This window comes from Camellia sinensis, chromosome 2 (genome assembly GCF_055761805.1).
Source record: "Camellia sinensis isolate YWXY chromosome 2, ASM5576180v1, whole genome shotgun sequence".
NCBI lineage: Eukaryota > Viridiplantae > Streptophyta > Magnoliopsida > Ericales > Theaceae > Camellia > Camellia sinensis.
Window position 1 is genome coordinate 27,070,534 of NC_138962.1, and position 18,326 is coordinate 27,088,859.

The 18,326-nt window shown below is 30.0% G+C and overlaps 2 protein-coding genes across 5 annotated transcripts; one reads left to right on the forward strand and one right to left on the reverse strand.

The window, feature by feature from the left end:
• Positions 1–554: 554 nt before the first annotated feature.
• On the forward strand, positions 555–2,464 carry LOC114321855 (BURP domain protein USPL1). The gene is made up of 2 exons (XM_028269085.2): positions 555–764; positions 1,411–2,464. Exons 1-2 carry the CDS (start codon positions 708–710, stop codon positions 2,194–2,196), a joined length of 843 nt encoding a protein of 280 aa, XP_028124886.1. The 5' UTR covers positions 555–707; the 3' UTR covers positions 2,197–2,464.
• Positions 2,465–2,607: 143 nt separating this feature from the next.
• LEW1 (Undecaprenyl pyrophosphate synthetase family protein) lies at positions 2,608–7,761 on the reverse strand. 4 transcript variants are annotated; one of them, XM_028269084.2, is made up of 9 exons: positions 7,529–7,736; positions 7,283–7,377; positions 7,122–7,173; positions 6,483–6,753; positions 6,160–6,224; positions 4,700–4,886; positions 4,501–4,597; positions 3,622–3,704; positions 2,608–2,884 (listed from the first exon to the last, which is right to left on the reverse strand). In XM_028269084.2, exons 3-9 carry the CDS (start codon positions 7,167–7,169, stop codon positions 2,877–2,879), a joined length of 759 nt encoding a protein of 252 aa, XP_028124885.2. In that variant the 5' UTR covers positions 7,170–7,173; positions 7,283–7,377; positions 7,529–7,736; the 3' UTR covers positions 2,608–2,876. The 4 variants fall into 4 exon arrangements, with proteins under 4 accessions (XP_028124885.2, XP_028124883.2, XP_028124884.2 ...); XM_028269082.2 differs by lacking the exon at positions 7,283–7,377 and having other exon boundaries at positions 6,483–6,578; positions 6,681–6,753; positions 7,378–7,645; XM_028269083.2 differs by lacking the exon at positions 7,283–7,377 and having other exon boundaries at positions 7,529–7,761.
• Positions 7,762–18,326: the final 10,565 nt, after the last annotated feature.

Here is an 18,326-nt window from a genome sequence, read left to right on the forward strand (position 1 = left end):
ATAAAGGGGATTTAGTGTGTGTAAATAGAAGCTCCCGCTAAAGACCTTATTCTATTTTTTTTGTGACTAAAATAACCCCAAATCCAACCCAATTCATCTTCCCAAACAGAGAGGCATAACATGTTCGATAGTTGGTTTTGTGTCTGTAGAATTATTAAACGAAGAATGCGCTGACTTTATAGGTCATTTACTCAATATTCCAATAAAAAATGAAATTTGTTTTAGCAGCAAGTTTACCTGCAACAACATGCCATGTCTCTATATGTGAGTGTGTGTATACAATGCATGTCTCTTTGATTCTACTACATATACACATATATTTATATATATATATTATTTTTTTAAGACATGACATGAATATATATATATATATATAGACCAATCATGTGAAGTAAAATAAAATGTCACATTTATTTCTAATAAAATAATTTTGAGCAATGATTGATACTCCCACAAAAATTTCACCCTCACAACCCCACGTCATCCTATGAGAGGAAGAGATGGGAAAAAAAAAAAAAAAACAGATATGGACCAATTACACACATTTGGGAGTCATGGGGGTCCCAAATTAGGGGTCCAAGCTTTTTCCAATAATTTTTTTTAAAAAAAAAACTTCCTTTATTCCAACTCCAAAACCTGTTCAGTATGTGACTTAGTCCAATCCCTTTTATTTCACAGACAGAAGAAGATCAAAAGAAAGAGAAGATATGGGTTCTAGGTTTGCTTCTTGCAGATTCATCTTTTATGTTCTACTTGTTTCTCAGGTAATAATGGCCCTTCCATTTTTCTCAGGATTGTTTTATCTTAATTTCAGCTGTTTCTTTTCTCTTCTTCTTCTTCTTCTTCTTCTTCTTCTTCTTCTTCCTTTTATTTTTTTTTTTTATATATATGTTATTTTTCTGTTTGTTGCTTTGTGTTTTCCTCTTCCTCTTTCTTGTCGGATGAACAAAAACAGAAACACACACAAAAAAAAAATAATTGAATTTAAAAAAATGTACACTTTTCATGATATACCATTCCTCTATCAATCATTCAATCGTACATAATTTTGAAAAAATGTTCTTGTATTTCTCTAGTCTCTGCTAAGCTCATGCTCATTGGAAATTTCTAAATTTTTCTCCAAAATCAAGCAAGTGTGGTGGATGGTTTAGTATTGTTACAAAAATGCTATGCTGCCATGAAAAAATAACTAGAAAAGTACTCAGAATTTGAATCTGTACCTCTATGATGTGCCGCGAGTCATACACAGAATAAATTTGATCCACGCATTTCAAATTTGGACACTTTTCTGTTCATTTATTCTAACTGTGTAGCATTGCTGGTGTTTTTAGCATAAATTTTTCTGAGATTAATTTGAAAACTATAATTCGTTTTTCTTTGAAACTAATTCTTCTATGATTTTAATCACAGTGCACCCACACCAATTGCATCAGAGAGATTACAGAGAAAACCTGGAAAGATGCTAACAAAGAGGCATCTGATTTGCAACAAACTGCCATTGATGACGATCTTCAAATTTTCTTCACTGTTGATGATCTAAAAGTTGGGAAAACAATTTCCATCTATTTCCCCATCAAAGACCCTTCAACCACCCCTCACCTACTCACTAGAGAAGAAGCCAATTCAATCCCTTTCTCATCATCAAAACTTCCACAGATTCTTGACTTTTTCTCATTCTCCAAACACTCCCCACAATCCAAAGCAATGCAATACACACTCTCTCAATGTGAGCTTGAACCCTTAAAAGGAGAGACTAAATTTTGTGCTACCTCCTTAGAATTCATGCTTGACTCGGCTCGTGGCGTGTTTGGTCTGAAAACAAAATTCAGAGTTCTTATAACCAAGTACCTGTCAAGCCACAATGCTGTTTTGCAAAACTATACTGTTTTGGATGTGGCGAAAGAGATTGAAACTCCGAAAATGGTGGCTTGTCATGCCATGCCTTACCCTTACGCTGTGTTTTACTGTCACGGGCAAGAGAGTGATCATCACAGAGTGTTTGAGGTGGCGCTGCGTAGCGGCAATGATGGGGAGAGAGTGGAAGCTGTTGGTGTTTGCCACATGGATACGTCAGAGTGGGACCCAGATCACGCGGCGTTTCGGGTTCTCAGGACTCGGCCTGGACAGTCTCCTGTCTGTCATTTTTTTCCAGCTGACAATCTTGTTTGGGTTGCATCACCTGCTCTAGATAGTTAGTAATTATCTGAATTGTGCTTGGATATATGGTGAAGAGGTAGCATATGTAAAAAAGGGTTATTTGTAATATGGTTGATAATGTTGTGTTTGTTTTAATTTAAGAGTAGTGAACCTTAAACACAGATCTAATTATTCTATGGTCCATCATGGGATTGTGTGTCTGCTCAATAACAAGCAACCTGCCCCATTGTTTGAGTCCATTGAATATTTTTTTGTAAGAATAAAAAAGGGATTGCAAAGGTGGTCAAATTTCATTTGCACCAGAACACATACCTATTTGCACCTTCATGTATTTTTACGATTTTCACTGATTTGCAATATGTGTGTGTGTGTGTGACACTATTGGCATGAACAAAGAACTTTGCCACAGATTTTGGGAAGTCTAGCACCAATATGTGACTTATAATCCAGTTATCTAAAAATTCTAAATAAATTAATTAAAATAAATAAATAAATAAAACCCCAAATTTGAGCAATTCACTAATTCAGGTAAAGAAGAATTGCTCCTTAAATAACCACAATACACATTGGCAAGTGAGGGAGAGAGAGAGCTTCTTATAATTTAACCCAGTATTATAGGCCAGTAGTTGTTCACAATAAACAATTATAAAAGTACTACATCAGCCAAATGTTGGACATTTCCCCATAATCTATTCTTCTGATCCCCCAAATGCAATTCATCATTTTCCTGTAGAAAAAAAAAATATACAACAATTACAATCAGTTTGTCAGAAATTTGATCCAGGCGTTTCGCATGTTTATCACTGATTGATAGATCAATCTAAATCAGGAAAATCATGAACCAGTATAAACTTCACATAAAAACAAAACCAGACACTTTATTGCCTTAATTTAAAAAACAAAACAAGAAAACCTTAAATAAGGGGGAGAAATAGAACCAAAGAACACAAAAATAGAAAACATCTCAATTCGGTTTCATTTTCAAAACCAAATTTTTGAATTTATTTTATTTTTTGAGTTTTTCATATGGTTTCTCTCTTTTTTGGCCAAAATAAACACCAAAAAGTTGTTTTCACCCCAAAAAAGAGAAACCCATATGAAAATCAGAGTGTTTTTTATTTTTTTTCACCAAACTAATCTTTTGTTTATTTGAAATAATTTCATAAAACAGATTCCAAAAACAGAACTAAACAGAGTAACTTGTTCAATGGAGATCCACAAATGAACACATCTAAAAAGTGTGGATGATTTCAACTTTAGTAGGCCATTCCAGTACACCCCATAAGGTTTAAAATATCAATGATAGCCAGCTATTAACCAACACTAGTTAACCTTGATAATGATAAGAGGTAATAGAGGTTGCCTATCAAACAAAGTTTCAAAATCTAAACATTAGACACGGTAATTAATTCAAATGGATCTAATAAAATACTGATGACAGATTATAAGGGCATCTCTACTTACCGTAGTTCTGGCGCACCATTGAGAACTTCCGCATCGCTTTTATTAGGGAACCATATTTCATGGACTTCAATGGTCCCATATGTCTGAAAAAGATGAACCAAATCTTCAGAAGTTTGTAACACGATACATCTTTAATATTCAGTAAACTAAAACAATAAAAAGAAATATTCAATACACCTAAAACAATAAAAAGAAATGCTTAGAAAGCATTTGAAATTGAGCCCAACATATTCATGTTTTGTGCACACGTGCATGCATCTTCCTTACACTTCTAAAGCACTAAGAAACCTCTTAAAGAAGGTGCAAAAAAATCAAGCCCACCAATTAGAATTAGAAGTAAGAAATCAAATCACCAAGAAGCTCAAGATCAGGTTTTAACAATCAATTAAGTTTACAAGCCAGTCAAATTATAGATAGAGGAAATGTTGATAAAGCACTTAAACAAATCTTCTACGGTATTTCACTTTCAATGAATTTATTGACTTTTAGAGTCTTTCAAGCATATGACTGTGCCTTGAAATAACACGGGATATCAAGATGAGAGAGAGAGATTATTAGGTAAATTTTGCTAGTCTTAATTCAATCACACCAAAAAATGAGCATTATTGCTATTTCAGCCTGTAATAACGAGCTCGGTTGTGAGTTATGGCACCCTCAAATTACCCTAAGACCAAATAGCAACAGCTTACTGGTAAGTTCTATTTAAATATTGTTTATTATTTTTGGTCGTCCTACTCTATGGTAAGTTCAGACTCCTAGCTGTTGGGTAGCCAACTGAAACAAAAAATGCTCAAAAAAATCCTTTTCTGCAAAGGTTCCTAAAGATTTTAACCAAGAACTAACTATTCAGTCAGACTACCGGGAAGTTAAAACACTCACACAATCTCAGTGTACCGAATTTGCCATGGCGGGAAGCCTAGGTGGCATCTTGCGGGCCCATAAACTAATAGGAGATCAAGATCAGGCCCTCCGGAACCTGACAACATACAGACATCAACAGCCAACAGTTAGCTATGTAAAAGATCTGAGAGGACCCAAAAAAAAAAATTTGAAAGGGGAAATGGAAAAAAAAACAAACCAACAGCGCTTAGTGCCTCAGATACATGTGATTCTGTAAAGATTGGCGGCTCCTTCTCTTCTCTGCCCAAATAATGCTTCTGAAAAAGTAAGCTAGCAGCTTTGGCCACTGCTTCCTTCCCATCAGAGTAGGAAACAAATTCCAAATTTGGTTTTCGGTCAAGTAGTGGATAATTCCTCAGAGTTACCTGCATGAAATGGGGCTTAGATTGGGTGAGAGAAGTCAAGAGGAAGAACAAAATGTAAGAAGTTTAACCTAGTCAAGCCAATAGGAAGAAGAGAAAAAGAAATAAAAAGGAAAAACAAAACAAAAAAAAGTGGCTCGTGTGTAAACCTAAAGGGCCCGTTTGTTTTGAGGTTAAATAGGTGGGAGGGGATTAGGATGGAGGTGGGGTTATTTAGTGTTGTGTTTGTTTGTAGAGTTAGTGAGGGGATTAGGATGGTGTAGGTGATATAGATGGAGGTTGGAAGGGAGATTGAGATGGCGGAGATGGAGATGGTATTAGAAAAATAGTGAAGGGATTAGAAATTTTTTTATTTTTTATATTTTTTATATATTGGGAATTTTTTTTTTAAATATTAATGTTAAATTTTTTATATTTTTTAATTTGTTTTGTTATTTTATATAAAAATAATTTAACAATTCCTACACTAACAACTATCATCAAAACAAACATAATTTTATTTAATTCCCTTACTATCAATCCCCTCCATTCTACCTCTGAAAACAAACGGGGCCAAAGGGTAAATTACACCACTAGTCTCTAAAGCATACCATGGATTTCATTTTGGTCCCTAATATTTTGTCTCCTATCTTAACTGTTGTCTTAAAAACATACGAAAAATGCTTATGCCAGCCTGACATTAGGCATTTGAGGGACATTAAGAGGAATTTATCCTATTTCCTACCTAAAAATGTGAGAGGTACATTTTTTACAAAACAAAACACATCAGAACCTTTTACTACATTATTGAGAGCCGAATACATAGCGTTTTTTGCTATTTGATTGATAGTACTTAGCATAAATAGATTTGTTAGAATGTCCTTTATGCCCTTTAATGCTTGATGCGAGGCTGACACAAGTATTTTTCGTCTGATCTTTAGACAATAATTAAGGGAAGGGACTACATTGGATTAACGTGTAAAGTTTAGGAATGCAATTGAAACAGATTAAAGATTAAGAACTAAAACGAAATCAATGGAATACTTTAGGGACCATTGTCCAATTTACCCAAACCTAAATTAAAATTTTAATTCAAGAAATATGTAGATTTTCTTATTAACCAAGTATAATTTAACACAAAAAAAATGGCTGCCATTAAAGCTTCATAAGTGAGTTCTCATGGGTACTCATCACAAAAAACCGCATCCCAAAATTTAAGAATTTTTTGTTAATTGATAGAAGAGAAGTGACTGAAATAGGAACCATGGCTGCAGCCTGCAGAGCTGGAAAACGCTACCTTATCAGACAATATTGCAACAGCCAATCTCTCCAAGATGGCTTCCTTAGATTTCTTCAGTACTCCTACAACAACAAAAAGCCCAAGGAACACATTGTTACACAAAAGTTTTGCAGACCCCATTAAATCTTGGCCTTTATGTATTTTGAGACTTCCGATACCGTTATTCACCAATATATAGGCCGATATTGTTTAATGCCAGCCGATATATGACCATATCGCCAATACTAATACTTGTCCTGATACCATTATTTAAAACAGTGGCAGGCACATTTTTTTGTTGTTATGTCTTAGGGTTTAGGGTTTCACCAAAGCACCCTTACCTTCAATGTCATATAGGTAAACATTCTTCACACCAAGGGATGCTAGCCACAGCAAAAGTTCAGCAACTTTTGAAGGTTGGTGAGCTTCTTCACTATCTACAACAATTGCTAGGTTCTGGAGATTATCTAAATTAAGGGTGTTGTACCCCTTCAACAAACCACTAGAAATAAGATAGCTTTCAAGTATATCGGCTATACCGCGTGCAAAGTACCATATCCTGATCATAAAATGTAGAATATGCCATAGTAGTAGAAGCACAAAATTGCCAATCTGCAGAAAAATTTAATCAGAAATTCAGCATCTAATTCCTTGCTGCAACAGAATTCCTAATCTTTCTTATATTATTTTATTTTATTTTATTTTTAATAATTGAATGTTCTTTTTTATGTAAATAAAATAAGAGTGTGAAAGCACTCATCCTACTGAAAAGCTCAAAGAAAACCTACTCTCCAAAGATTTTAGACTCGTAATCTCTTTGCATTGAACCAATTTTCTCAATATCTTAGACATCGTAGAATCAATTGAAAATATTAAATTTAAACATTAATGAATGCTATATGTATGCATGTCTGTATAGATTAAGTTAATTATAGTATAAATAAATAAAAATTAAAAATTGATAGTACAGAAGCACTTACTTGAGCAGTCCTGTAAAAAACCCTCTGCATTTCAACTCCTAAATCCATAATTCTACAACAACAAAAAAACAAATAAACAAATGCAACTAAATATCTAATACCTAATTGAACTACCCAATTTCCAAATAAACAAAGAAGCATATTGGAAACAGAATTCAAACCACCAAGAATCTGTAATTAGGGAGACACAATAATGAAAACCCAGATGAGAAACAGCACAAAATTGAAAACCTAGATGAAGAAAAGTCAAACGTACCTGAAATTTCGAAAAATAAAAAGAATTAGAGAAGAAAAGTGACTAGAAAGAATTGAAAGACGGAGAGAGAGAGTCTCGGATCGAGAAATCATTCTCTTTATGTGTCAATCGAGAGAGAAAGAGAGAGGGATCGAGCAATCATGCTCTTTACCTGTTTGTCTATGTTTAATTTTGTTCATTCATAGGGTAATTGTTCTCTGTATTTAAGGTTGCTGTATGATTCAACAAAAGCTATGAAGGGACTTGAGAGAGAAAAAATTACAGTTCCTTTTTTCAAGCACAGTACGATGTTGGTGAAGACGATTTATGAAGCTGGCCCCATGTTTAACCACCAAAAAGAGTAAACTACAACAAACCCCTTCAACTAAAATCCTTTGACATTTTGCCCCTTAATGTCGAAAGAAACAACCATGGGTGTTTGGAAATTGATTTTTTTTAATTATTTTTTATTTTTTTTATAAAAAATGTGTAAAAAAAAAATTAAAATTGAATGTCATTTTATAATGATTTTTATTTTTATTTTTTAACTACTTTAACCACTCCTCAAACGCTTCTTAATATATGCAACAAAAATGTTAGAAATCTCAACAACAAAATTATTACAAATTTTACATGATACTCTATGTCTCACACCATGAAAATATTATGTAAAATTTTTAATTTTTAAATTTTTTTTTTTGACTCCTTAACATTAGCATAGCTCCTAAAGATAATTAATATTAATCATTATCCTTCAACTAATTAATAATAGCAGTCTAACTATTATTTCATCTATAAATTTTTTTTACTATACCATTAATTAGAAGCACTACGTGAACAATATTACATGCTCATCTGAACCGTTTAATTGTGGGATAAACTATTGCATTGTTTGTTTGTCAAATTATTTGAGAAGATATTTTGAAAGGAAAAAAAGGAAAGATGTGTAAAATATAGATAAAATATAATTATATTTAATTTATATTTTTTCTTTTTTTTTTTCAAATCGTTATCCAAATTTATAAACCAAACATAATATAAGTTATATGAGATTATAAGTACGATGAAATCTAAATAAGGAGATTACTAATGTAATAATATTAATTTGGAGATATAAAATAAATTGTATTTAGTAGTGATATTAATTAGTTAAAATTAAATTTATGAAATTACATGAAAAAAATTATTATGTAAAATGTTAACTTTATTATTTTTATAAAATGGATAATAAAATAATATGTTCCATTCAAATTCCATGAGATTTGATCAACAATCTCACATTTTCATGCAATTGTGAATCCTCTCATTGAAGGGTACTAATCAGTTTGTTTGATTTTGGTTTTGAGAAAATAGTTCTTAGAAAATTTTATATTTTTATTTTTCGTATTTTAATGTTTTTAATAAATTTTTTTAGATATTTTAAGTAATTTTTATTTTTATTTTTAGACATACCTAACATAAATATACTTAAAAGTATAATATTTGCGAAAAGTACTTTAAAAATACACTAAATACCAAAAAATATAATAAAAAATACAAAAATTCAGTACATTTTCATATTTTTGTGTATTTATTAATTTTTTAAAATATTTTTTCACAAATATTTTACTATTTAGATATATCTAAGTAAAATACATCTAAAAAAGTTTTAAAAATTGCTTAAAATTTTAACAATATTCACTAAAAATAAAAATAAAAAACGAAAAACAAAAAACAAAAAACTTAATTTTTAAAACTAAAACTAAACACACTGAATAATACCATAAGATCCATGGCTTTTTCATGAGATCCATGAGATTACTCAAGGGTTAGTGAATTATATTAGGTGGGATTATAAGTACAATGAGATTGAGTAATAACATGATAAATTGTGTTTATTTATGCACTAGTATGATGATATTATTAATTAAAATCAAATATATAAATTTACAATAAAAAAATTCAATATATAAAACTATTTTGCCATTTCTGTAAAGAGTGAATAAATTGGTAATTCACTTCCCATCACATAAGACTGGATTGTAAATCTCAACCCTTCTGTGAGATTAACTAACAATTTGGTTGTTAACTAAATAATCATGTCATATGTACGACCCATTTATTAATAATTCAATTATAAAATATGCTATTTTAATTTTTTTTTTGATTTTTTAATTATTTTAATATAATTAAAAAAGTTATATTTGAGATGTTAATTAACTTTTTTTATAATTTATCTGATAGTCGTAAGAGAAAAAATAAAATTCATTCAAAAAAATAAAATAAAATGATTACAATTTAAATATAATATTTTATTTTATTAACTATTTTAATTTATTCTATTTTTATTGATTAATCCCAACACACTACACTACCAAACAAGGGCCTACATGCCATCATTTACAGCTACTGTTCCACATACTAGCGTTACATGTCCTTTATTTATATTAGCGGTAACCCGTGCTATGCACGAAAATCGAAAATATATAAATTAAATAATGAAAAATTTACTCATAAGTCCTAGTTTTTGAAACGTTGAACTATTTAGTCTTAAAAGTTTTCTTATGCTCCATTTAGTCCCATTTTTACAGCAGCATGATGTAAATGATGTAAATAATCTGATGTTTCATTCTATAATTTCAAAATTTATTGAAATCTGATGAACATTAGATGTTTTTCATCCTATATTTTCAAACATTATTGAAATTTAATGAACATTAGATGTTTAAAATCTAATGTTTGTAACATGACTCTGATGTTACTAACATTGTATCTGATGTTATTAACATTGTAATGGGACCTTTCAGTCTATAAGAAAACTTTTAGGACTAAATAGTGCATAAGTTATTAATTTGGGATTTATTGGTGCATCTTATTATACTTATTTTTATATTATAAAATATAAAATTCTTATAAATTTAAAATGTAATATGGAGTTATAACTAACAAATATTTTGAATATGATAACTATCTAATACCTAAGTTCATACATTCATTTTTTCCATCAATTTGTCATTTGAAACATTGATTATAAAATTATCTTAGTCCAAGTAGGCCATTTAGCAACATGAACTATATTTCTATCGAATATTATTCTAGCTTTAAAAACAAATAATGTAAAAGTGGATACCATTACAAATAATATAAAAATGTAAAAATGAATACTACTACAAATAATGTAAAAATGTTCAAAGGCTCCTTTAAAGAAAACAACAAAAAAAAATGCCCCCACTATATATACATATAGGTATACAAAGAGAATAAAATTCATCAAAACCCTAAAATCCTACAATTGCCTAACCAATTATAACGTTGTCGATGGTTGAATGTAACTCGAATCTTAAACATAGAGTTTCAACAAAACTTTATACCCAATATGCAAACACTAAAAAAACTCGATGGCATGTTAAAATATATTGCTAAAGTGTGAAGCATTTGAAAAATAAGATAGAAATGAATTTGAAGATAATTATTAAATTAAAGATTAAAATAAATTTAAAAAAAAAGGTTCATACGAAAAATATAATAAAAATAAAGTTGGAGATAATGATAGGATTGGGGATACAAAAAAAAAATTAAAAAGGAAGAAATAAGAAATAAAGAAAAATAAAAATATTGGAGAACAATAAGATAAATAAAAAATCAATAAAAAGAGATAAGAAGTCTTCGATAATAAAAAGATTTTAAAAGTTAAAAATTTAAAATAAAAACAATAATAAGAGAAAAAAAATATTTCTTATTGGAGAAAAATAAGGATGAAAAATTAAAAACATAACTTTGAAAAAACAACATGTAGGAAATAGAATCTTAACTCTGCTTAAAAATTGAGTATAAAGACTTTAAAAATTTTAGAGAACACACTATATTTGCTTATATATATAGTATAGATATATACATAGGTAAAAAGATAGATATCAAATATAATTTGAAAAGTAAAGATAAAAGTAAAATAAACATCCTACAAAAAAAAAAAAAAAAAAAAAAGGAGGGAAATGTGGAAATTCGGTTGTTGATAATCAAAATTTTAAAAAGATAAAATATTTATGAGAGATTACGTATGAGTAAAAGATAATTTAATTTTATTTGTTTTATCAAAATAAAGGCATATATATTTTATTGAATAGTAGCAAAATAAATTTACTTTTTTAATAAAGTTGTAATAAAATAAAATATATTTAATTTTTAAATTGCATGCTTGATGATGATTTTTTCAAAAAAAAAAAAGCATTGATAGAAAATTTTAAAATTGATAGTAGTCAATTGTTATCATTATAGCCTAAAAAAAAACTTTGGATAAAATCATGGATAGCCAATAAAAAATCAACACTTAGCATTAAATTTTGCAAAAATTAAAAAAAAAAATTTGAAAAATTCAAAACAAAGTATTGGAATTCCTCTAATCATATAATTAGACAATTTAGTTAATTTTAAAATTTAAATGTTAAATCTAGTAAGATTACCATGTGGATTAATTCAAAATTTAGATAATACACTAATAAATTTGAACCATTTTTTTTAATATTATTAAAAAAATTCAAAAATTTAAATTAGGTATGTGTAGATAGAATTTAAACATTTTAAAATTTTAAAATTAAATATTGTTAGTTGTACCTATCACTTTAAGCCAAATATATTTTTTATTTTTAAAAATTTTAAAATTGAGAAATTGTGTTTAAGGTTTTGAAAATGTTTTTTGTGTGTGTATTTAACTGGATGTATATTGGTTGTAGACGATTGAGAGAGCTTGAAGGAGCAAATGTGAGATTAACTCTATGCATAGTTGATCTTCTTGATTTCGAGAGTTTATCTGAAACTATTAATCGGTGTGATGGTGTGATAGATATGAGAAAAAATAATAAAAAAATTAAATTCAATATTTGATGAGTTTCAAATCTGATTAAATTGAAGAACAAACGCAGTTCACAATTTTTTATTTTTTATTTTAAAAAAAAGCAAGCCCAAATCATGTAAATGTAATAATGAAGATGATGAAAAGATGTGTAAATGAATTAAAAAATATTAGGGAAAAAATATACACACATAAAAGTAATAGACATTGGAAAAATACATATAAAGTAGGAAATAATATTAGGATCATAAAAATGGAGAAAATGAAAAGATGTGTAGATGAATTGAAAAATATTAGAAAAAATATATATGCACACAAAGTGACAAACACTAAAAAAATACATAGAAAGTAAAAAATAATATTGCATTGACCTTGTAATGATTTTCACAGATCATCAAACTTGCAAAATATAACAATCGAGAAGATGAGTTATTTTGAAAAAAGATAGGTAGATGAGAGAATGATTGAATGTAATAATGAAGAAAATGAAAAGATATGTAGATAAACTGAAAAATATTGGCAATATATATATACATACGAAAGTAATAAACACTAAAAAAATGCATATAAAATAAGAAATCATATTAGGAGCATAAAAATGGAGAATATGAAAAGATGTGTAGATGAATTGAAAAATATTAAGAAAGAGAAATATATACACACAAAGTAATAAACACTAAAAAAATACATATAAAACAAGAAATAATATTACACTGACCTTGTAATGATTTTTTTCAAATTATCAAACTTGCAAAATGTAACAATGAAGAAGATGAGTTATTCTGAGAAATAAAAGATGGATAGATAAGAAAATGATTGAATTTGATTGGAATAAATTGAATAAAGGTGTGTGTGTGTGTGTGAAAGTTATAGGAGTTTTGAGTTTTTTTATTTTTATTTTTATTAAATTGAGATTGAGAGTGAGATAGATATTATTGTAGGTGATGGATATGGATGAATATTTTATTATTTAGGGATAAATATTATTGTTGGTGATGGATATGGATGAATATTTTAATATTTTATATTTTATATAGGGAGAGAGAGAGTGAAAAGGCTTGAAGAGGGAAAAGAGAGGTGAAAGACAGTGCCACGTAATATTTTTTTTATTTCAAAATTATGAAAATTTAGGATTCAATTTTTAAAATTTTTTGACTTAACAACTACATTTGGTTATATATAAAATATAAATATAAATATAAATATAAATATAAATGACTTTTTCACGTGCTAGTGTATTAATGTTGGGTTGAGTTGAGAAATTTAAAATAGAATTTAAATAATATATATATATATATAATTAAATAAAATATATATATATATATATGAAATCAAAATGCACAATTGAAACAACTCATTAATATATTTAATACAAACATTTAATTTTCATACAGAAAATAATATATTTAATACAAACATTTAATTTTCATACAGAAAATAACTTACAATTGTTGTAGCAACTGCAAGGATCTTGATTAGGGGAAAACAGAAAGCTTAAAGGGCGCTCAGAACACTCTGGTTTTCTTACAACAATGAAGGATAAGAAAATTGACGAATGCCTGAGAGCTTACAATGGATTACAATATAAAGGAATAAAAGCAAAACAACAAGCATGTGACTTCTGAAAGCAGCTGGCCGAGCATGCAAAAAGTAGATGCTGTCGGATACTTTCGGTGGAGTGATTACACAGCTGAGCAGCCTTTAGCAAAAGTTGATTGGTTGAATAGTGACGGTGAACAGTAAAAGTGAACAGTAGTTTTTACTATTCATCACTTTTGGTGGAACATGTGAATAAAGGAATCAATATAAATACAAATTGGCAGCTTTTCTCAAAAGAGTATTGATTGAAGCTAATTTGTATCTATATGGAATCCAATGTTGATCAGATAAATGGATCTTGAGCATCTTGAAACTCTGGTCCGGAATACTGATTGGTTGATTCTTCAGAGGAATGGTCCTGAGCTGAATCATCTGAATTGTCTGAATCGGTGGATTGGGCTTTAGCTTGATTCAACAGTTGATGGGCTAACTGGATCATGTCTGCTTTGGATGATTGGGCTTTACTTTTGGATTTACCTTTGGTCTGAACAAGAGGTGAAATGGGCTTTGCCTTGACTTTGGACTGTGCTTTGGGCTTGGATTGGGCTGGTTGAGCAGCAACAGCTTTGGACTTTGATTTTGTTGATTTGGGCTTGGAGCCACTAGATGAGGGGCTGCCAAGGTTGACTGGAGGAAGACTGGGCTGGCTTCCTTGAGTGATTGCAGCAGTTGGGATCTGTTGGGCTTGAGCAAGAGCAGGAGTTGGAACATATTGATCAGGTGGAAATTCTGCTGGAACAATTTCAAGAATTCTGGGAATATTGAATTTATCCCACCATTTAACTGTGTGTTGGCGGATGATAATATTATCATCAATCCCATAATGCCATTTGAATATCCATGGAATCTTGTATTTGGCAATGAATATGAGTAATAAGGGAAATTGCTTCTGGTGAGCAGAAAATGGGTAAACAGAGTTGAAATAATGAATTATATTTTTGAGATCATCAGGAAGGATGGCTGAAATGGAGCCATAGTGAGACCACCATCTCAGGAACCAAGTTGGTAACTCAGATTTGAATTTTTGATCAAATGAGATGAACCAGGAATGACTAAAAGTTTCATTTTGGTACAAGAAAATCTTGAACCAAGCATCAACGTAATCATGATAATTATATGGAATAGAATGACCAGGTAGATCACGAAGCTGATTAGGATTACCCCATTCAGCCATGGAAACAATGTTGTGAATATAAAGGGAATGGTATAGGACCTTATAGGCATAGGTGCGGTCTTGAATTGGCTTGATTAAGATGGAATGATGGTTGATTAAAATATCTTTGTAATAGGCTAGGGTTTTCTCTGGATGGGAAAGGGTGAAATGGCATCCAGAGCCAAAATGGAATTTAGCAATGTCATTGATGGTTTGATTTCTTGGGTGACTGGGTTCTTTATAAAATAGGTTGGTAACATGTGAATTGGTATACTCAGACCGAGATGATTTAATAGGGTTAACTGGGAATGGAGTAACTGAAACCGATTGGCTAAATACAAAAGGATCAGAGGCCAAAGCAGATGAATAATCAGGACGTTGAATAGTACCAAGGGTCTGGTAACGGTTAATGAGGTCAAGAGAATAAGAGGGGGAGACTGACTCCAAAGGAGGAGGGACAAGAAGTTGATTTGGTTTATTGGAAGAGGAGGCCAAAGCCTTTGAAGGAGGCCTTGGGCGAGACATCTGTGAAATAATAAACAGTGATTAGCAACTAGAAAGAAGATCTAAATAATCTTGATGATGATGTAGACAATTGTAGTTGTGAGCAAGTAAATTGCGGCGAGCTTGGATCTGTTGGTAATTGATATACTGGGCTCGTTTGGTAGTTGGTCTGGCTGATTTGAGGTGATGAATACGATGGGTAAGCTGTTTAATGAGGGTTTTGAAATAGGTAATTCGGGATTTATGGTAAGCAGTAAATGGTGCAGTCATCCCTTACCCCCCTGTAAAAATTCCCGGGTAAGAAAATCAGGGAGGGAATTTTGACAACCAGGTATATAGGTAATATCAAAATCAAAAATACTTAAAAGAGCTTGCCAGCGGGCAAAAATCTGTTTACTAGCAAGATTTTGAACATCTTTTTCTAAAATAAATTTAGCAGATTTGCAATCAACACGAAGTAAGAATTTTTGATTTAAAATATCATCTTGAAATTTTTGAATACATAAAACAGTAGATAAAATTTCTTTTTTAATAGTACTATAATTGAATTGTGCTTTATTTCAGACACCAGAATGAAATCGAACAATTTGTTTGGAGGATTGAGGAGTAAGTTGCTGAAGTAGAATGCCACCATAACCAATATCGGAGGCATCAGTTTGAATAATTTTGAATGAATTTTCAGTGGGAATACCAAGACAAGGAAGAGACTTGACATATTTTTTAACTTGTTGAACAATAGAAGTATGAACAGAAGACCAAGGTGGGGGATTATCCTTTAATCTATCAAATAGAGGTTGACAAGTTTTCCTAAGGTCTTTATAAAACTCAGCAATGTAATTGAGAGAACCTAAAAACCTTTGTAATTGAGTTTTATCAAGAATTTCATCAGGAAATTTGGAGGCAAATTCAATGGATCGACTAATGGGTAGGATAGTATTATGATGAATGTCATAGCCTAAGAACCGGACTTTGGTTTGAAATAATCGAATTTTAGGGGCAGAAATAACAAGACCATGACTTTTAATTGTGTAAAAGAATGCAGTTAAATGTTTCCAATGTTCACTAATTGATCTTGAAAAGATTAAGATGTCATCAATGTAAACAATTGAAAAATGACTGAATGGGTTAAATATGTCATTCATAATATGTTGAAATTCACTAGGAGCATTTTTTAAACCAAATGGCATTACATTCCATTCATATTGTCCAAAGGGTGTGTTGAATGCAGTTTTATATCGATCTTCAGGATGAATTTGGATTTGCCAAAAACCACTTTTTAAATCGAACTTACTAAAAATAACGGCTTGACTAAGTCGTTTAATTAAGTCTTTTTTATTAGGAATAGGATACCGAATCCATTCTAAAACAGCATTCAAAGGTTTGTAATTGATAACTAAGCGAGGGACACCTCGTTCTAATTCAGCATTTTTGTTAACATAAAAAGCAGGACAGGACCAAGGTGATTTACTTGGGCTAATGATGCGATTTCGTAATAATTCATTTATTTCTTTTTTGCACATTTCAAGTAGTTCATGATTCATTTGAATAGGTCGAGATTTAGTAGGAATTTGTGATTCATTAAAATTCTTAATATAAGGTAAAGTAACTACATGTTTTTTCCTATGCCAAAATGCAGTAGGTAAAGTAGAACAAACAGTGGATTCAAGTTTTAATTTGAAATCATTGATTTGAGAAATAAGAATTGGATTAGTTAAGTGTTGATCAATGCGTTTATGATTGATTTCTTCTTTAAGAAAATTTATATGCCTAGTTAATCGATTAATCGTATGAGAGATAGAACAATCCTTTAATTGATTTAATGTTAACATTTCAGGAGGAGATAAGAACTTAAATGTAACAGGTTGACCTAAAACATGCGTAGTTATGCCGGTACTAGATGTAGTAAATGGATATAATAAATATATAAATGGGGATCCTAAAATAATTTTATCAGTCATATTTGTAACTAAAACAAAAGAGGTTTTGAAACAAACATTATCTTGGCAAACATGTACTTTAGGTAGTTTATATTGGATATGCATTTTAGTACCATTAGCAGAAGTTAATTTCTCTTGACATTTTTCATAATATGTAGTAGGAAGTAAACCTTCTTGTATACAATTTAAATCAGCACCAGTATCAATTAAAGCAATTAATTCTAATTCAAAATCATTGATAATTATCTTAATTTTAGAATACCATTTTTGAATGTAGAGTTTATTAATTAAACTTAATCGTTTTTCTTCAGGATTGTTGCAATGAGATTGGTGTGATTGATTATCAAAATTTAAATTATCATCAGGGTCAGAGTCACATGCAGATCCATGTGGGGATTCATGTTCATTATTTTGGAAATTATCTAAGTTTTTGTTAAGTTTTAAAGAAATAATTTCATCTTCTAATTTGATATCTTTTTGTCGTTATTCCTTGAGTGTTTGTTTAATCTGATTGATTTCTTGTTGTAAATCTTGGAGTGTAACTTCTTTTTGTTTAGTTTTAAATCTTTCTAAGGTTTTGGTTAAACTAATTATGGGTTTGTCAAACTTTGGTTTTGAATCCGAATGGATTAATAAGGATTTTAATTTATCAGTGTATTTTTGTTTTAATTTAGGATCATCTAATTTACTAATTAAGTCAATAAGAGCAGATTCTTCTTGAGTACTTTTGGTGAGAACAGTTATTTGTTTAACAGGTTTGCAACAAACATCATTACATCCTATATTAATATTATTATCAGAATCGTTACTAGGGGATTGGTAGTCAGAGGAAGTATCAGGTTGATCAGAGGAGGAACTACTATGAGAGTGATTTAATTGGAAGATCTCATATAATTGAATTTTGGAGTTATCGTCGATTTGAAGTTGATTAACTCGATCTTTTAATTTT